Source organism: Mustelus asterias, chromosome 6 (assembly GCF_964213995.1).
Source record: "Mustelus asterias chromosome 6, sMusAst1.hap1.1, whole genome shotgun sequence".
Taxonomy (NCBI): domain Eukaryota; kingdom Metazoa; phylum Chordata; class Chondrichthyes; order Carcharhiniformes; family Triakidae; genus Mustelus; species Mustelus asterias.
Window position 1 is genome coordinate 76,628,251 of NC_135806.1, and position 19,449 is coordinate 76,647,699.

At 39.3% G+C, this 19,449-nt stretch overlaps 1 protein-coding gene across 3 annotated transcripts in view; it reads right to left on the bottom strand.

Annotated features, from left to right (window-relative positions):
• Positions 1-19,449, bottom strand: part of LOC144494944 (casein kinase I) — a 232,760-nt gene that overhangs the window by 14,620 nt on the left and 198,691 nt on the right. Inside the window, exons 11-13 of one of the 3 annotated variants that reach the window (XM_078214583.1) lie at positions 14,483-14,578; positions 7,355-7,461; positions 4,249-4,272 (exon numbers count right to left, since the gene is read on the bottom strand). In XM_078214583.1, the coding sequence (XP_078070709.1) occupies positions 4,249-4,272; positions 7,355-7,461; positions 14,483-14,578 (227 nt within the window). The remainder of the gene's footprint in view (positions 1-4,248; positions 4,273-7,354; positions 7,462-14,482; positions 14,579-19,449) is intronic. The other 2 variants (XM_078214584.1, XM_078214585.1) reach the window with 2 other exon arrangements.

The window sequence follows — 19,449 nt, forward strand, 5'->3', positions numbered from 1 at the left end:
TGACATTGCCAAGTGTCCAACATTCTGCTTTGAGCTGTTCAACATGACACTGCATAGGGGGCATCATTTTTTTAACTTTTCTCTTAAAAGCACAGAATGGTTATACTAATGAAATAGAATACAGCCATATTCAGTATCAATATATATCGCCAGAGTACATGTGCAGACACAATAACCTGTCAAGATTTTACCCAATATAGTGGGTTCATATTGGCGACCAAATAGCCAAATCTCTTCCATTAAAACAAATATCCAAATCTGACAGATATTCTCCACATTAGTCAATTTTTCTCTCTTTGATGCTGACCAACCCACTGACATCGCCAATAGTTTTTTCCCCCATTTCAGACTTATCACCACAAAAGGTTAATAACCAAACTACTTTATACATCTATTACAGTAAGAAGTCTCACAACACCAGGTTAAAGTCCAACAGGTTTATTTGGTAGCACGAGCTTTGTGAGTGCTGCCCCTTCATCAGGTGAGTCAACTGACCTGATGAAGGGGCAGCACTCTGAAAGCTCGTGCTACAAAATAAACCTGTTGGACTTTAACCTGGTGTTGTGAGATTTCTTACTGTGCCTATGCCAGTCCAACACCGGCATCTCCACATCACATCTATTACAAGCACATCAATATTGACGGAGGCTCCACATTTTCAAATATCTTCCCAATTATTTGACTTTTGAGGCACACGGAAATAAAAGTAACTTCCATAATGACTGACCAATCTGCAAACCCAGTTTTAGACCGAGGTACAAATTGAAAATCAGTCACACAGATAGGGAATATGCCAACATCTGGGGTACGACAACTCACATTTTCCCCGCCCTGTCAGAAATAAATATACCATGCCCCCAACGGTAATGTGCAAAGGGGGTGCTTTTAAATCTTTCAAATAAGAAAAGGGCATCCTTCTCTTGTCCAAGCAGAAAGCCCAAAATGATTCCCATACTGAAGCTCGAGGTGGTACATTAAATTCCAACCAAAGATCCAAGTGTAACAATCAGGTCCCAGTCAAGCTTGCTATCATTCCAGCAAATTTACAACACAAATCTAGCATGGAGTTTTGGGGTCATAACATGTCAGAAGACTTCACTGAATTTGTTCATTTCTATCAATATTTATACAGGAAGAGGATTTCCAGCAACTCCAATTCAGCAGATTGTGACCAGTTTCAGGTGATAGTGAATTCTAGATCCAGGGGACTTAGATTCAGTGGCAGACGATGTCGAGGGGACATGAGGAAGAACATTTTTGTATTTACAGAGAGTAGTGGGTGTCTGGAATTTGCTGCCCGAGTCGGCAGTGGAGGCAGCGACCCTCTTAAAAAGTACCTGGATTTGCACCTTAAGTGCTGTAAGCTACAGGGCTATGGACCAGGTGCAGGAAGGTGGGATTAGAAAGGGCACCTGGTTGTCCTCATGCTGGCATGGACAAGATGGACTGATTGGTCTCATTCTGTGCTGTAACTTTTCTATGGGAAATGCATCATAAACATAGGGAAAGTTTTTGACATGTCAACGTTAGGCAAGTGTAACGTTGAAGAATTTACCAAAATACTGGGAATTGCAAAGGTGAAAAGAATGATAAATCACATTAATATTTTGAGAACTGTGATGATTGAATCATCTCTTAAATATTGCTTTGCAAAGCAATACATTGGTGAAGTGATATGGGGAGGTGGGCAGTCATTTTTTTACTCCACTGATTGCTTGCGCAAATTTGGGATAAGGTGAGAAAGCAGAGAACAGGAAATCCAGGTAAGTTATTCTCATAACTCCAAGTCAGCCAATGTAATTCATGTTGACCAAAAACCTGTCAGCTGCTTCAGCGGGTGGATGTTTCAAAACTGCTTTACCAATAGAATTAAACTCCCAGTCGACATTGCTGCTGCACAAACCTAATCCTAATTTGGCACAACGATCTTTAAATAAGAAATCTCATTTATGGAGACCAAAGATGAAGTGGGAAATGGAACTTCTTGAGGGGGGTTCTGTCAAGATTGGAATTAAGGCATCTAACCTGCACTATCTATCATTGGGCAGTAATTTATGTTACCACTTCATGTAAGAAAATTGAAAGTAGTTGTATTCTCCAGTATTAACGTCCCCATGGAAATTTCCTGGTGCCCACTTGGCAGCAATAATAGACTGGGATCACACCATATTGAGAAACACCAAAACTTGCAATACAACTTATTAATTCAAGAATCTGTACTTCGTTCAAAAAGTATAATGAATTGCTTCAAATTTTTCCTTTCAACTACAATTTTTGCACAAGTTTACACTAAAATATAGAAAATTAGATTATAGATTCACATCTAAAGCCAACCACCTCTAAGATACACGTGTATTTTGTGTGTGGAAGAATGTAGCTCAATATGTATTAGTGTAAAGTTCAAGTATCTTCTCTTGCTTCTAAGAGTTCACTGCTTACAATCTTTTTTGACAGCAAGGCACTAAAAACAAACCCATCAAACTCTACTGGCAAACATATCATCTGATTCCTTGGACTCAAGTGTCATTTCATTTACAGCTCTCAATGCTTCTAGAATTGTATAGAAACTGGTCATTATACAAATCGGAATTGGATTCCTAAAAATAAACTTCCAGACATCATTATTTCATTTTCACTCACACAAGACCAACTGAGAAAAAGATCCGTTTTGTCTGTTCCTTCCATAAAGCATTAAAATGAGTTAATCACACAAAGGAAGATTCTGAAATGTTTGCATCTTTGTTCAAAGAAAATTATTGAAGAGGTGGACAGGCCAACAATAAATATAAAGTTAGCTTGCTAAACTGATGACCCCACTGACTTTGATGAGCAATGAATATGCCTGAAGCTTATTATTGAATTCTTCTTTCCCCTTCTGCATATCATGTGTCCATATTCAAAAAAGAGACAAACTACAGCAATTAAATGCAGCTAAATTTCTCCTGGAACAACAAAATGGAATCTTAGTTACTGTACTTGATTTTTAAAAAGCAGTCACACGCCGTACATGCACTGATACAAGATCTTTAGTATACATAAACAATCCAGGTGTGTCAAGGAGGTGAAATCAAATAAAAATGGACAGAACTAAAGAGAGATATTAGGATTTGTGATCAAAAGCTTTGTCAAACAAGTAGGTTTTACAGAAAAGCCTTTAAGAAGAAAATATTGAAATCAAGACAGATTTATGAAGGGACTTGCAATGTCTGGAGCATATGTAGATGGCTAAAGGTTGCCAATGATAATGCAAAGAGGGGGTTGTACAAAACAAAAGTCAGAGGAATGGAGAGTTCTCAGTAGAAGATGCGGAGGTGGTGGTGAGGTACAGGATTTAACGAGGTTACAAAGGTGTGGAAGGTTAAGGAAATGAGTACAATAATACTTGGTTTTGACATGTGATAAAAGACAAATCAGCAAATAAATGTAATATTTATTCTTAACATCTTATATGGCTTCATTATAAATGTTGCACAATCTGTGGAATTTAATAGTGCCTGGACTACAATCAAACCGTTGCATTTTAAAATAAGAAAAAGACCAAATCTTAAACCTTAGTAAAACAGTAATTTAAAAGAAATTCAAAAGGGACATGCCATGTTTGGTCCATCTCCAAAAAAGCTTTATTAGTCGAAAAGGAAATAGGTAACTGAGCAATGCTCATTAAAAATAAGCTCACAACTGGCAACAAAGTGGAGGGTAGAGCATCAAAAACTAGCAGGTAATAGGAAAGCAGAGCGAGTAATTGTCAATGCACAAAACACCACAAGGTCAAGAGCTCCCAACTCTTTGCAATCTCAGGGGCCAAATCTTTTCATCATTTAAACCGATATAATTAGCATCTGCTCTGTGCATGAAAGAGTCGAGAGCTCTAGACTGGTGTTGTGCAGGAAAAGCACAAATTCATGAAAAGCAAGTTTCAATATCACACGGCTCTAGAGAATACATCAAAGCCTAAATCAAAATTTCAGGCAGAAAAGTTAAAAAGCAAGCAGAATAGTTCAACAACAAGGTGTCACAGGTCATTGCGCTCCCAATTTGTACTCTTCAAAATGATTTCCAAAGAATAACATGTTCTTAATGATCAAAATGTTCAGAATGCTCAAAATTGCTATTCTGAAAGCAACGTGCAAATTTATGTACAATCATTGTAAATTAATTGCCTTGCAACTTGGGTGTTTTTAGGGAACAGACCGGCAGCTCTTGTTAGCTGAACCTATTCCTGTCTGCCTACAGACTGAAACCACTCACCACATGTTCAACACTTTCTGGCAGCTATACATAAAGGGAAGAAACAAACAGAAACAAAAAGGAATCAAAACCAGAGCCCATAGTGAGAAAAACTGCTCTCAAAAATGTAAATCTAATAGCTTGAGATCTGCACAAGAAACACACAACGGACACTAAGGCAATTTGCTTTTAAAAAAGAACCAAAATTACAGTTAAGCAAGAATGATTCTTGGAGCCCATTTTTAACAGGATTCAGAACCTTTCAACAAGGAAAAATCTTCTGAAACTTTTTCGTCTTCAGGTACTTCTGGTTTGCAAATGAGGGATTTAGTTCCACTTACTGCTCAGAGCTTAGATTCAAAGCATTTGAATTTGAGAAATGAGCAATGATACAACTATGACATCCAGGCACCTTTATTTCGTACTTTGGTCCATAAACTGGGAAAGGTCTCTTAAAACAAAAACCTGCAGGGCACTTCTTGAAGCAATGTGACAAGTATATTTTTGAAAGTCATGCTGACCAGAGTTACACAGCTAGTTTTGTTTTACAAGGCACAGTTAAATTTTAATTTTAAATGTTGATATCAAGCGTTTACTGTCAAAAAAAAGTTTTGGGGCATTCTGTCAATTTACCCTGTTTGCCGATGGGTTCAAAAGAAACCAATTGGACTAAGTAGAAAGGGTCAAGAGCTTCAAGTTTTTAGGTGTCCAGATCACCAACAACCTGTCCTGGTCGCCCCAGGCCGACACTATAGTTACGAAAGCCCACTAACACCTCTACTTTCTCAGAAGACTAAGGAAATTTGGCATGTCAGCTACGACTCTCACCAACTTTTACAGATGCACCATAGAAGGCATTCTTTCTGGTTGTATCACAGCTTGGTATGCCTCCTGCTCTGCCCAAGACCGCAAGAAACTACAAAAGGTCATGCATGTAGCCCAATCCATCATGCAAACCAGCCTCCCATCCATTGACTCTGTCTACACTTCCCGCTGCCTTGGCAAAGCAGCCAGCATAATCAAGGACCCCACGCACCCCGGACATTCTCTCTTCCACCTTCTTCCATCGGGAAAAAGATACAAAAGTCTGAGGTCATGCACTAACCGACTCAAAAACAGCTTCTTCCGTGCTGCTGTCAGACTTTTGAATGGACCTACCTTGCATTAAGTTGATCTTTCCCTACACCCTAGCTATGACTGTAACACTCTCTCGCTTCCTTTTCTATGAACGGTATGCTTTGTCTGTATAGTGCGCAAGAAACAATACTTTTCACTGTATACTAATATGTATGACAATAATAAATCAAATCAAAATCAAGAGATGACAATCTATGCAGGAGATGTTACAACCCATAACCAACAGAAGATATACAGCATTCTACAATTGTACTGTAGTACAATTTCTTTTTCAACCACTCACGCCCTATAATTAAAATCTGCTACTATGGAACCTGTATGGGTGCTAGCTTAGCTATCCTTTCATGGATTAAGAGGAACATTCCATGTTCCAGTTCACTCCCTTGCCCTTATCCCTAATATATTAATGACCCCATTGATGCTACTTCCTGCTCTCACCCCAAACTGGAAAATTGCATTAACTTTCCTTCCGTTAGCTACCTTTTCATTGCTTCAAATAATCCATCCCTGACTTCCCCATTTCCTTTTCTGGGGCTAGGCTGTCAAAAAGCCAACTCCGACAGCAACCTTGAGTATACTTCCTCCGATCCCATTTTCTCTAAGGACTCTATTCTATTCTTCTAGTTTTCCCCCTGTGTCGATTGTGCCATTTCCTCACCAGTGCTTCCAATATGTTTTCCTATTTCCTCCACTAAGAACTCCACTTCACCATGACGGACAGGACCTTCAAACTTGTTGCTCACTTCCCACACTTAAGCCCTCACATAAGCCCTTCCCTTCCAGGATTAACAATCGAGTCCCCTTCTCCTCACCTTCTACCCCACCAATCACCAGTTTTAAAGATCACTGTCTGCCATTTCTGTCACCCTGGCATGATGCTAACAAAGAGCTTTCCCTCCTCTTTGCCACTCAGAATGGACTCCCTCTTGTACTCTGCTCCACTCTTTAATGCCCCCAAAGCCACTCTCTTTCAATTGGCAGCTTCTGGTGCAAGCACAGATGCAAATCCTACCCTTTCACACCTTTGCAATGTCCACCATCTCAAACACGCCATCCAGCTGAAACAGAGATTTATTTGTATTTCTTTCAATTCCATACATTGTATTTGATTCTCACAATGTCTCCTCTGCATTGGGGAAATCGAAGGCGGATTGGGTAATCAATTTTCTGGGCATCTTTGTTCATTCCACAAGCATGACCCTGACCCAGTCACTCGTGATTTTGTCCCATTCCCAGTCTGACCTCTTATGCCATCAGTGTTCCACATTTTTCTAATAAAGCTCAATAGAATCTTGAGAAACAGCCCCACATCTTTTTATGAGGCAATTGACAATCTTCCCCAGTCAACACTGATTTCAATTATGAAAAGTTAGTAGCTGCTGGTGATGGTTTCTTTTTTTAAACCAATTGTAGCTCAATTCCCAGCTTTCGTTTCTTTTTATGTCCCATTTCATCTCCTTTTGTCTGGCACCATCATCCCTTTTGTCATTTAATCACTCCTACCCTCCACCCTACCACAGACCTTTCCTTTTGTTCTTTCCTCCCCTGTTCCTCCCAACCTCTGTACTTGCTTAAAAGCTGTTACATCGCTAACTTCTTCCAGTTCTGACGAAAGGTCATCGACCGGAAACGTTAACTTTGTTTCTCTCTCCACAGATCCTGCCTGACCTGCTGAGTATTTCCAGCATTTTCTGTTTTTATTTCAGATTTCCAGCATCCGCAGAATTTTGCTTTTGTTGTAGGTTAATTGGCCTAGAAGACAATTGAAAAATACCCTTGTTTTTCAGTTCCACAGAAATGGATTTGTTGCATATTGACAAGCTATAACTTCAAAGACTGGGAGATATTACAGTTGTATCAGAAAAGAGGCTGGGAAGAAGTCATACAAAGACCTTTGAGACTTTTTTCCTCACGGAATACGCCAATTTACAGGAATAATTCTTAAGCAACAGTAATTTGTGAAGTTACATGAAGCAAAACATGTACATACTTTGTTTCATCCATAACTTCCACTTCAGCTGGAGCTGTGATTGGTGCATTGGAGTGTCCTGCTGTTGGATCATCTGTATTCAGTTCCCCATTTGTTGAACTAACCACCTGAAAAGCAAGCAAAGCCAACAAAAATGATCAAAATTTACTTAAGCAACTTTTCTACAATGAGTTCAATTTTAAGCCACCTTCCCAAGTGTTAATATTGATCTCTTAAAATACAACAAATTAAAAGTCACAAACTCTAACTTTACCATCAAATTTCTGTTGCTTTCTTCACATTTTTAAAAAATTGTCTTTTACACGGATAAGTGAAAGAGCAAGATCATGAAGCCCACTTCAAATCCTGACATTTAGTGGCACAATGGGCTGAAAGAAAGAGGAGCCACCACATTTTGAGAAAAAAGACATACTCTGTCTACATAGTGTGTTCTTCCTCGAGAGGTTGCCGATTAACGCGCTTAACGAAGTCACTTCCTGTTTGGTGTTGCACCAGTGATTGATCAAACTCGAGATCTTACCATTTGATTGACTGGAAATCAAGTGGCTGAAATCAACTTTAGCCAAGTTGCTTGATGTTCCAAAAATCACAGTAACAACATAAAAGACAAGGGATTTTAAACTCGTCAGTATCACACTGCAAAAGCTGAAAACTAACAAACCCAGAGAGACAGGACTGTTAACCATTAGGATTTTAGCTTTCCAATAAATACCATATTAGCTCCCAGAACCTGCATGTTATGCCTTGCACAAAGTTACATTTTAAATAAATTAATCCAACTCAAGAAAAGAAATTAAAGTTTATTTATTAGTCACAAGCCAGGCTTACATTAACACTGCAATGAAGATACTGAAATTCCCCTAGTCGCCACGCTCCGATGCCTGTTTGGGTCAATGCACCTAAGCAGCACGTCTTTCAGACTGTGGGAGGAAACCAGAGCACCCGAAGGAAACCCACACAGACAGGGGGAGAACGTGCAAATTCCACACAGACAGTGACCCAAGCCGGGAATCGAACCCAGGTCCCTGGCGCTCTGAAGCAGCAGTGCTAACCACTGCGCGACCGTGCCGCCCCAACAGTGATTGCATTTTATACATAATAGCTCCTTGAGGTTTAAAATTTATACGAAAACATTCCAGTGCAAGGCTCGGCTGCCTCAAGTTTTAAACCTAGTTATCCAAGAAAATATCAACTGGCCCTAAATTTTAATATCGAATTAACCATATGGAGGTTGAAATTTATTAAAACCTCACCACTAGTCATCCTGTGAGAAATACAACTCTCTCACAAATCCTGTTAACATATCTAACATTATATATTACACGCTTTCTTCTCACCCTCTAAACACACAATTCTTTAGTGCAGCTCAATTTACCAAACATGCAAGAAAAAAGTGGGAGGAACAAGAGTGTTTTTTTCTGCAAATAAATCAGTCAACTGCAACCAATTACTTTAATATTAAAGTATGCAGTTCAGTCAAATGGATTCAGAAAAACAAAATTTGAGCAAAAAAAATCACTACTTACTGCTTCAGTATAAAAACTAAGAGTTGTCACCATAAAAATTAGTTTTCAAGAAAGAAATTTGCATTGATGGGAGCAGGTATCAAGAAACATCTAACATTTTCTACACAGCTTTAACTGTTAAAAAGGTATTCACACTATTCCAGGAAGAGAAAGCGACAGATAGTGAGAAATCCAAAGCAATTCACACGAGAGGGTCACTCATCAGCAGCAATCATCATGCCAGCTTTGTACTAGGAAAGGATTGCATTATACTTCTAAAATTTCATCTAATCATGATTTTAGAGACATGGTTACAAGGTGACCAAGCTTGGGAAATAAATATTCCAGGGTGCACAACATTTTGAAACACAGAATGGAAAAAGAGGACAGATGGTTCTGATAATAAAAGATGACATAAGGATATCAGTAAGAAAGGATCTTGACTCAGAAAACCAGCAAGTAGAATCAGTATGGGTGGGAATTAGGAACAGCAAGGATTGGAAAAAGCTGGTGCATGCAGCTTATAGCCCCCTTAACAGCAGTTAAATCATTGGACAGAGCGCTAAACAAAAAATTATTGGAGCTTGTAACAAAGGCATATACACCGGGCTAGTCAGCTTTGCAAAGCTGATCTGGAAAAGGAAATTGTAAAATGCTTTCATGACAGTTTCCTTGAGCAATACGTTGCGGAACCAACTAGCAACAAAGCAATTTTAGATCTAGTACTATTCAATTAGACAGTTAATCAGTAATCTCAATAAAAGATCTACTGGGAAATAGTGATCATAAAGCAAGTGAATTCCATATAAAATTTGAAAACAACATACTTCAATCACAATCAAAAATCAAATTTAAACATTGCCAATTACAAAGATTTATCTATGGCTTACTCAACAGAATAAGGATTAAAAGAGGTCTGTAATATTGCAAAGAATACTAAGAAACCTGAAGAGTAAGAGTGTTTTAGACTCCAGGAAAGGGCCAAAAAGATAATAAGGGAAAAACTGGCCAGGAATATAAAAACTTCAAAAGCATTTACAAGTGTATAAAAGAGGGTAGTCTAGGTAAATGTTAGCCCTCAGAAGCAGAGATAGGAGAAATCATCATGGGAATGAGAAAACAGCGATATTCGAAAAATATTTTGTGCCTGTCTTCACAATAGAAGACTCAAGTAATATACCAGAGATAGAGAGTGACTTAGGTGCTTAAAAAGATTGAGGACATAAGGTAATTGATACCAGCAGGGCAAAGTACTGGAGAAGCTGAGGGAACTAAAATTTGTCAAATCCTCAGGTCCTGCTGGCCTATAGTCTGGGGTTCTAAAAGAGATGGCTTAAGGGGTAGTGATTGCACTCTTATGATTTTCCAAAACTCCCTAGATTCTGGAATAGTCCAAGTAGACTGGAAATTAACAAATGTAATACTGCTGCTCAAGGTTCCAGGTGAGGGCAGCAGAGTGGCGACGCTGATTGGCTGTTGCAGGCAAGATTTGCATAGGCGCAGTCACTGCTACCAGAAGGTGGACCTCCGGAAGACACCCTCCGCCTTCGAGTGAATGCAAGCGTCCAGCTGAGTGCAGCAGAGCAGCGACCTCTTTGCTTGTGACAAGAAAATAGTGAATTCATGTCTTTTCCTTTACAGGAATTAAATAAATTATGCCCATACCTTTTTGTTCAAATGTATTTAGTCTTTCTTAGAATTAGTGTGTTGCTGGAAGGACCAGCATTTATTGCCCATCCCTAATTAACCTTGAGAAGGTACAGGAAAATGGGTTTTGTGAACATCAATAAAGATTCATATTTATACAGAAGTTGGAGAGAGAGTGCCAGAGAGCGAGCGTTATGTGAAAGAAAGAGCGAGGGCAGGAGAAAGAGGGAAGGAAAGAGAGAGAGTAGAAATGAAAAGAACGCATCGCTTTTGGAATGAGGGAACCTAGTAGAGTCATTCTAAGGTACTCATACAACTTGCTCAAGCCAAGGCATGGATCAGCACACATTTCCAAATCAAAGGAATAATGGCAAATCATCTGACTTCCAAGTGTAGTAATCCAATGCGAATGAGAGTTTGGTCAAATTCAACCCCACTCCAAGTATAGTCACAAACTTAGAACACTCACAGAGAATAGGGCAGCAATAATGAACAATACAACACCTCATACCACAGGAATTTGTTTAAAACACATTGTTGGGGATGAATAAAGGGAACTTTAATTTGGAACGGATCATATTCGATCTGATCTTGAAATGGAAAATTGTCCATTCCATTGCAATGACATGTCGAATGACACAAAATGTGACCAAAAAGAAAAAGGACTGTTGCATCAAATTTAAACTATTACATGTTCAGTTCCATAAATTTGCTGAAATGCTTGAAATAAGAGACACAGGAGTAAACCTTCAACTCATGAAAAAGTTCTGTTCTAGGATGGAATGGATACTCGTCAGCTCCATTCTTATTTCTGCTGAGAGGAAGATCCATTTGCTGGGACAAGAAAGAAAAAAAGAAAAAGGGTGATAGTATTTCCTCACAAGCAATACAAGTCAGATTTAAGTTGATGGGTAACAAAATTAAAAGTCTTTACAAAGAAAACAAATGCTCAAATAAATATCGTCATGATGGATAATTATCGGATTTAAACTTGAAGCCTTTTTCCTTGCACAGGTAAATTTAGCTCAAAACATCTGTATTTTATTTACATAACTACTTTTCTGGACAACTAAAATATATTGTACAATCACTGAAAAAAGAACTTAGTTATCACGAGAAGGTAATGGGAATAGTTAACACAGTAAGAAGTTTAACAACACCAGGTTAAAGTCCAACAGGTTTATTTGGTAGCAAAAGCCACATGAAAAAACCTGTTGGACTTTAACCTGGTGTTGTTAAACTTCTTACTGTGTTTACCCCAGTCCAACGCCGGCATCTCCACATAATAGTTAACACCACAGAGGAGAATCACTAAAGACCATTAGTAGACCAGGACACGTTGTGAAGTTACCATGCTTGACAGAAAATTTACGACTTGTGTTAAACCATGCTTCAATGTACAAAAAAGCCCCAAGGTGCCAGGTACAAGCAAAATAATAAAAAAATTCATGCTGAGTTGAAGAGAGAGATGCGAAGAGAGGTGACTAAAAGGTTAATAAAAGAATGGGTTTCATGAGGCTTTAAAAAAGATGGATACGGAGAGAAATAAGATCTGGAGAGTTGAAGGCACTTGCGAGTTCCCCAACCTCTCAGGTTTAAGATTCCAATCCTCATATTTAAATTCCTTCATGGCCTCATCCATTCCCATCTATGTAACCTCCTCCAGCTCTACACCAAAGACCTGGAGAACTCTAGTCTCTTGTGCGTTCCCACTACTCTTCACCCCAGCATTGAAAACAAGGCCATCAGCCACCGAGACTCCATACTCTGGAATTTGCTGCACAAGATCCTCCACCACCCTACTTGCCTCTGCTCGTACAAGGCACTCTTCAAAAAAAAAATCCACCTCTTTGACCAAACTTTATTTGCTCAAACTTTATTTATTTTCTTTGGTTTAGTATCATATTTTGTGTGTGTGTCTTTGTGATATTTCCATGGGACATCTTTCTAAGTTAAAGGCACAATATAAATGCAAATCATAACTGTTGGTGAATTGATCCAAGTGGAGTAACCAATACCTCGACAAAGGAACAGACATTGACCATTAACACTTGCAATCACTGGCATTCAAGCTTGTGAATAGTCAAGTGTGAACGCAATGTTTCACAGTGCTAAGTGATGCGATATGCTGCTGATGCTTATTTAAAATCCACTGGAAGTGCAAAAAAAAGACAAATTTCTCTTGACTCATCACACATGTGCTCTCCGTTTCTGCAGCATAACAAACAGCACACTCAACTGTTCTACATTTTAAAGCAATTTCAAGCTCATTCTTCCTGAATCTCTGATACAACAATATGAAAACAATAATGGGTAAAGCAACAGACCTGCAACATTTTATACTGCCACTGCAGTTTCTGCATTCCACATATAATAGATACACACATTCAATATGAAGGGCATGCATGCACCTCCTGATCATTCCAGCGACGTTTATGCTCAGCACCCAATCCCAGCCCAGACAAAAATACCCAGCAACTTCTCATGCACCCGAAAGTTAATATTGGATTCAGTGGTCCAGAAGTGGGAGTGCTGGAGCAATAGTAATTATTTTCTACCCCTACATGTAATTGTTGCTCTGTAACTATTGTGAAAAAGCTTATTAAATATCCCAACATCCAAACATTTTAATCATTATGTATCTACAGATAGAGTGACAGATATCTGGTATATTGATATGTATATATGCACACAAACATACGTGCGTATGTGGCATTACAGTACAGGCCAGAACATCTCTGTATAAAAATAAAATCCTCATACACACTGAATCTATTCCTACTTATCTTAAATCCATGCCCGATAGTTATCAACCATCCTGGAAACAGTTCCCCCTTATTTAGTCTGCCAGAGCCCTCTATGATTTTGAACACCACAATCCCAGCTTTTCCAGGCTCTATTCTCTCCACATAACTAATTCCCCTGCCCTGGTATTGAGTGTTCCAAATGATGTAGGTTAGAGAGCAAGAGACGCTTGGGACCGAGCATCCCGACATAATTCAGCCTCAATGTTTTGCCTCCTCAGGCAGGACATTGCAATGACGTGGCAAGTTCATATGTCCACACATTTCAATTCAAGAGTGGACATGGAGAATTATAGTAGAAAAGTTAGATAAGTGCATGGAACGGAGAGATTTATAAAAAATTCAAAGATGTTCTTTATTTCAGTATCTACTCCGTGCGCGTCAATATGCTGAAGGCCCCGGGCCTCTGGTATTGCTGCCATATCATCAATAATTTGCGCTCAGGGTGTCAACTCCTTCAGTTTGTTCACGTTCCTGGACTTCACTCAATGCTTCATCGTAACAGGAATGGCATCTCAACTTCTGAAAATCATCAGGCCTGAACAGACATTTTTCCATTTTATTGGAGAGCAGAGTTTAAATGTACTGCACCACGCAAGCCCCCATCTTCCGTTTTGACAGCTTGAATTCTGCCCATTGCATATATTCAAAATCACAACTGTCAAATTAACTACATCACTGGAATCCTCCAAAGCATCCAGCTTAACAACATTTAAAATTAAATTGTCTTTGTAAAATATGAAGAAAATAAATCAGAGCCAATTTAATGCTGTCTGGAGCAATACCCCAGTTAAACATGACTATAAAGGCCTCCATATGCCCAGATGTGAGATTAATTCAGTAACTCATATCAGCACATCATTTTAACATGCAAGTTAATGCTGATGCTATCCATTTTACAGAGGCAGGGTTAAAGGGCCTCAAACTGGTTTAACAAAAAGGCGTATTTTCGAATAGTTCAGAACTGAATGTTTTGGTATTTAATGTCAGGGAGGGAGCAAATAAAGGTACTAAGATTTTGAGAAAGATATACACAAAGACAGTAGCATATGTTACACACACCACACACAATGTCTTTTTTGCTGCATGTACAGAAGGATGCAACAACTCACAAGACTCCTGAATTAGCCATACAAGCATGCAGGATGGAGAGGCAAAGAAGCAGAAAATACCTGTACAGAACCACCATGTCGGTCAGCTGCCAGGTGAGCTCTCAAGTGCTGGGGGTTGGTCTGCTGAGTGTCCCAAGCTCCCCTGTGGTCTGCTGACTGCCATTTTTATTTTATAAAGCATGCATGGAACAGGAAGGAAAAAAAAATCCCAACAACTCATTAAAAACCTCATGCTGTGGGAAGATCAAAACAACACAAAACTGTACAAAAAAAATACACAAAAACCAAAAACAGACAAACTAAAACAGAATGATTGCACAGTTTAGTAAAATATTAACATTCATGCATTATGAACTGATGATCACAATATTTAATAACTTCTCATTTTTGCTGCAACACCTGCAACTTAACATCCAGGTCACCTTACTGATTGGTCAAATCTCAATTTTAATTTTCATTGAAATTAATTCTTACAACTGGGAATACCTCAAAACCGAATGAAGTTATGGCAGATATAGGATAACAGGACTAGGTCTGACTGATATACCTTCTTGGTCCTTTTCCAGCTGCAAACCTTATGACTATGAAACTATCCAGCATCTGCAATTTCACTGTTTAACATTTGTCAGTGGCTGCTCATCAATGGAATTAAACCGTATCGACGTGTTTCCGTAGTACAAACACCACTTGACTTTATGAAACTAAAATTAACGTTATGGTCGCATCAACAATGCACAAAGAAAATGACAGGTAAATTACCTGCCATGTCTAAAAAGGCATAATTAGCATTCACGGAAACGGAGCAGGTATTTTCAGAGGAACGCTCATCACAGCACTGAATCATAGCAGTTTCCGTGGGTGTAAAAGCGGGTTATTAACACCTTTTATAGGACTGGGCGGAAAAGAACTGGAAACCATCACAGAATAGACATTTCATATTTTGTCAGAAGGGAACATCATCCTGCACTCAAACTCCAGAAGGTGGCAAGAAAGGGGGTGCACTCATTTTGGTGAGGCGCCTTACCTCTGCCATTTTGGGCTGGAAACCCATCAACAACAAACTGCCCCTTGCAAGATTTCAGGCATGTCGCTTAAAATTGACCACCACAGATGAACAAAGCGACAAGGTTAAAGACAGTTTTTAAAACTCTCTATGTATCATTCAGGCTTTTTGTGACATTGACATTATCAGTGATCACCAGCTGTACGTTGATACTATGGAAATCAAACTTTAAAAGAAGATGAAGAAGAAGATAGTGCAGAGATCAAGAGAGTCAGAGTTTTACAGCATGGAAAGAGGCCCTTTGGCCCATCGTGCCTGCATTGGCAATCAAACACTTATCTATTCTCACCCCATTTTCCAGCACCTGGACCATAGCCTTGTTTGCTTCTGAAATGTTGTGAGGGTTCCTAACTCTACCACCCTTTCAGCAGTGAGTTCCAAATTCCCACCACCCTCTGGGTGATGCAAAATTTGCAAGTTTTATACATACAAAAGGCAGAATTAATGTTGTTAGATTCAAAGAACCAACTTCCGATGTGGAATTTAAATTGCCGCAGGGATGGTCAATATGTTTGACCATGCAGAAGGCGGTTTCACTTCCATTAAGAAACACTACATCGTGATGGCGGAGCTGGTATTGTGATATATCAAAGGCAAGAACAAGGAGTGGCTTTGAGCTAACACATGACATGCAAATACTGAAGGGGAAAGGCCAAGCTGAATGTACACAACACATCTGATCCCAATGATATCAAGTGGAGGAAAGAAAAAACAAGCCACTGAACTGCCCAACGTGTAAAGACAAAATCAATTCCATTGCCAAACAAAGTGAAAAAGTAGTAATGGGGAACAACGGAGAGACTTTTCAGAATGGAAAGAAATTGGCAATATATATTAAATACCACAGTGAAGGTCCTATCAAATCCTAAAGTTAAAAGCTTATCATTGTCACAAGTAGACTTACATTAACACTGCAATAAAGCTACTGTGAAAATACTACATAGTTGCCTCATCACTAAAAGGTAGAAAAAAAGCAGATGAAGGGAATTATTTGCACAAAAGCCTCAACAGATCACTTCCAGACAATAAAAGCAACTAATTCCATTGAATGGGATGCTAATTGTGATGGAATTAGATGCACTAGGACTAATTTAAAAAACTAATCATCTGAATCGGATCAGATTAGTGGAGAATGAAGTGGAGACAGACATTTGATTCCCACCCAATTTGTATTTAACTTAGTGTGAGGGACAATGAGCACTAGGAGTTTGGGCAAAAAGACATCAATGTCATGCTTTGCAAAAAGAGGGGCAGAAGCAACAGCAAGAACTGGTGTGGTGTCACGGTATTTTCTGTCCCTGGTAAGTTGTTTGGAACCATTACCCTGAATAGGCTTAAACTGGCAACTGATGGTAGATTCTGAGATAAGGAAGAACAGGTCTTGCACTGACCAGATCTTTACGCTGCATGGATTGAGCAAAGCAAAGATCAGCAGTTTCCGGTGGCACTGAACTTCACTTCACCATTCAATAGCATTGATTGAACTTCAACATGGCAGCCTCAAAGTTATTATCAAGACTCTCTGTCAAGATACATAGTGTACATCGAGAGCTGGTATTATACTATCCTATCCTATCTTGAAACTCTCCTCTCAACAAAGGGATAATCTCCAATGTGCCAGTTCAGCCTTTAGCTGACTGAGGAGGAAGAGTATTTGAGGATTAGGGTCTCAAACCAGAGACTAAGATTGTGGACCGAGCAGCAGTGATCTTTGGAATACTTTGGAGACTTGGAAAACCTAATAAAAGGCACCTCAAAGCACTGGCGAAGTATCACCAGTGGTGCCTTCACAAGATCCTCCAATACCCATGGGAAGGCAGGCAGTCCAACAGCCAATGTGCCCAGCATCAAGGCACTAATCAAAACTAGTTTCATTGGCAGGACACGTTGCTTTGATGCCTGACACCAGAAGCTCAAAGCATTTGCTCTCCTCGGAACTCGGTCATGGCAGAAAATTTCCAGGAGAATAACGGAAACGTTTCAGGGATATCCTCAAAGTATCTTTGAAGAGATCAAATGTGCTCGCCAACTCACAGGGGACCCTTGCTTGTGACTGACCAAGATACAGAAAGCTCAACCTGGGAAGGCACTGAACACAGATTTTAACTGGAATATGCAGACCCTAAGGTCGCGATGTCGGAGGTAGTGCAAAAACCGCCAAACAACCCATTTGCCCAAACCTTCAAGCACCACCTGCCCAAAATGTTACAGAATATATTGGACTCATCAGTCATCTCTGAACCCAATGAACCAGAGTGGAAGCAAGTCATAATTGAATCAAAGTGACTGCCGAAGAAGTAGAGTGCTGCTTTCTGACAGATTTAAGCAGAATTAATGTCAGACTAGGCTGCATCCTGTCCTCTGTACATTTTGTAAAGTGTTATTGATGTTGTGAATAATCATTCCCATAGCATCAAGAATATACAAGGCAAACAATCCATCATGCACAACTCAAAAAGTTGGGTTATACATTAAAGTTTCAAAATCCCAAGTCAAAAAACATATGAAAGTACGAATTAGGAGCAGTCGGCTATTTGGCCCCTCAAGACTGTTCTGCCATGATAAGATTATTGCTGATCTGATTGTGGCCTCAATTCCATTTTCTGTACCTTTAGATACTATTGTTCATCAAAAATCTACCTAACTCGGTCCTAAAAATATTCAACGGCCCTGCCTTCAATGTTCTTGGGACAGGAGAAAGAATTCCATAGACCACCAACTCTCAAAAAACGTTGTCTTCAGCTCCATTTTAAATGGAGATCTTTATTTTTAAACTGTATCCTTGAGTTCTGGTCTCTCTCAAACGGGAAACATCCTCTCCGCATCCATCCTGTCAAGTCCCCTAAAGATTTTATATGGGACATCACCTCTCATTCTTTTAAACTCTAATGGACACAGGTCCAACCTTTCCTTATAAGGTCACCCCTTCATCTCATGAATCAATCAAGTGAACTTTCTCTAAACTGCTTCTAATGCAATTACGTCCTGACTTAAGTAAGGAGACCAAAACTGTATACAACACTCCACGTGGTCTCACCAGCACCCTGTACAATTGGAGCAAAACTTCTCTACTTTTGTATTCCATAACCCTTGCATTGAAGAACAGACAATTTGCCTTCCTAATCACCTGCCGCACCTTCATATTATCCTGTGATTCATGCACCAAGATATCCACATCCCTCTGTGCCTCGATTCTGCAATCTCTCTCCATTTACTGCTTTTCTATCCTATCTGCTGGACAAGATCCCATTTTTCTACATTATACTGCACCTGTCATCCTTCTACCCACTCATTTAACCTATTTAAATCACTTTGTAGCCTCTTTATGTCCTTCTCACTGACTTTAACAATCAGGACACAAGGTGGACTCATCTTGGCCGCATTGAGAATAACTGATACGTTGATCTCCAAACAAAATGGAATTAGAAGGCACAAGTGAAGAGAGTCAGGAGGTAAGCCCATACAGAATGTTAGGTAACATAATCAACACTGCTGCAGCGCATTTATAACTACAGGAGCTGGGTGGCTAAAACCCAAGAGAGACAATTGGATACTTAACAGCGAACAAAAAATAATACCATGTATGGATACATTGCTCATTAAACAATTCTTCAGTGCATCTTTAAATGAATCGTAGTAACATGTATTTCTAACTCATTTCCCAGATCTACTTGGACATTTTACTGCCTGTGAAGTTGGCAGCAGCAAAATTAATAAGAACATTTGCATTATTGCTTTACTAATGGTCTTTTTAACGTGTTCATTTGTGGCGTGTTGCTACAAGTCACCCACAGGGCTTGCCACGCTATCGCAAGCTTTTTGTAAGTTTAGGATTAAAAACCGAACAATTGCTCGGAAAGTCTGGCTGCTCATGAATTTTTAAAAAAATTTCTCAACCATATCGTTATAAAACACTGCCTCCTGCTCAATCAAATTTTGAAAAACGCAAAACTCCAGCAGGATA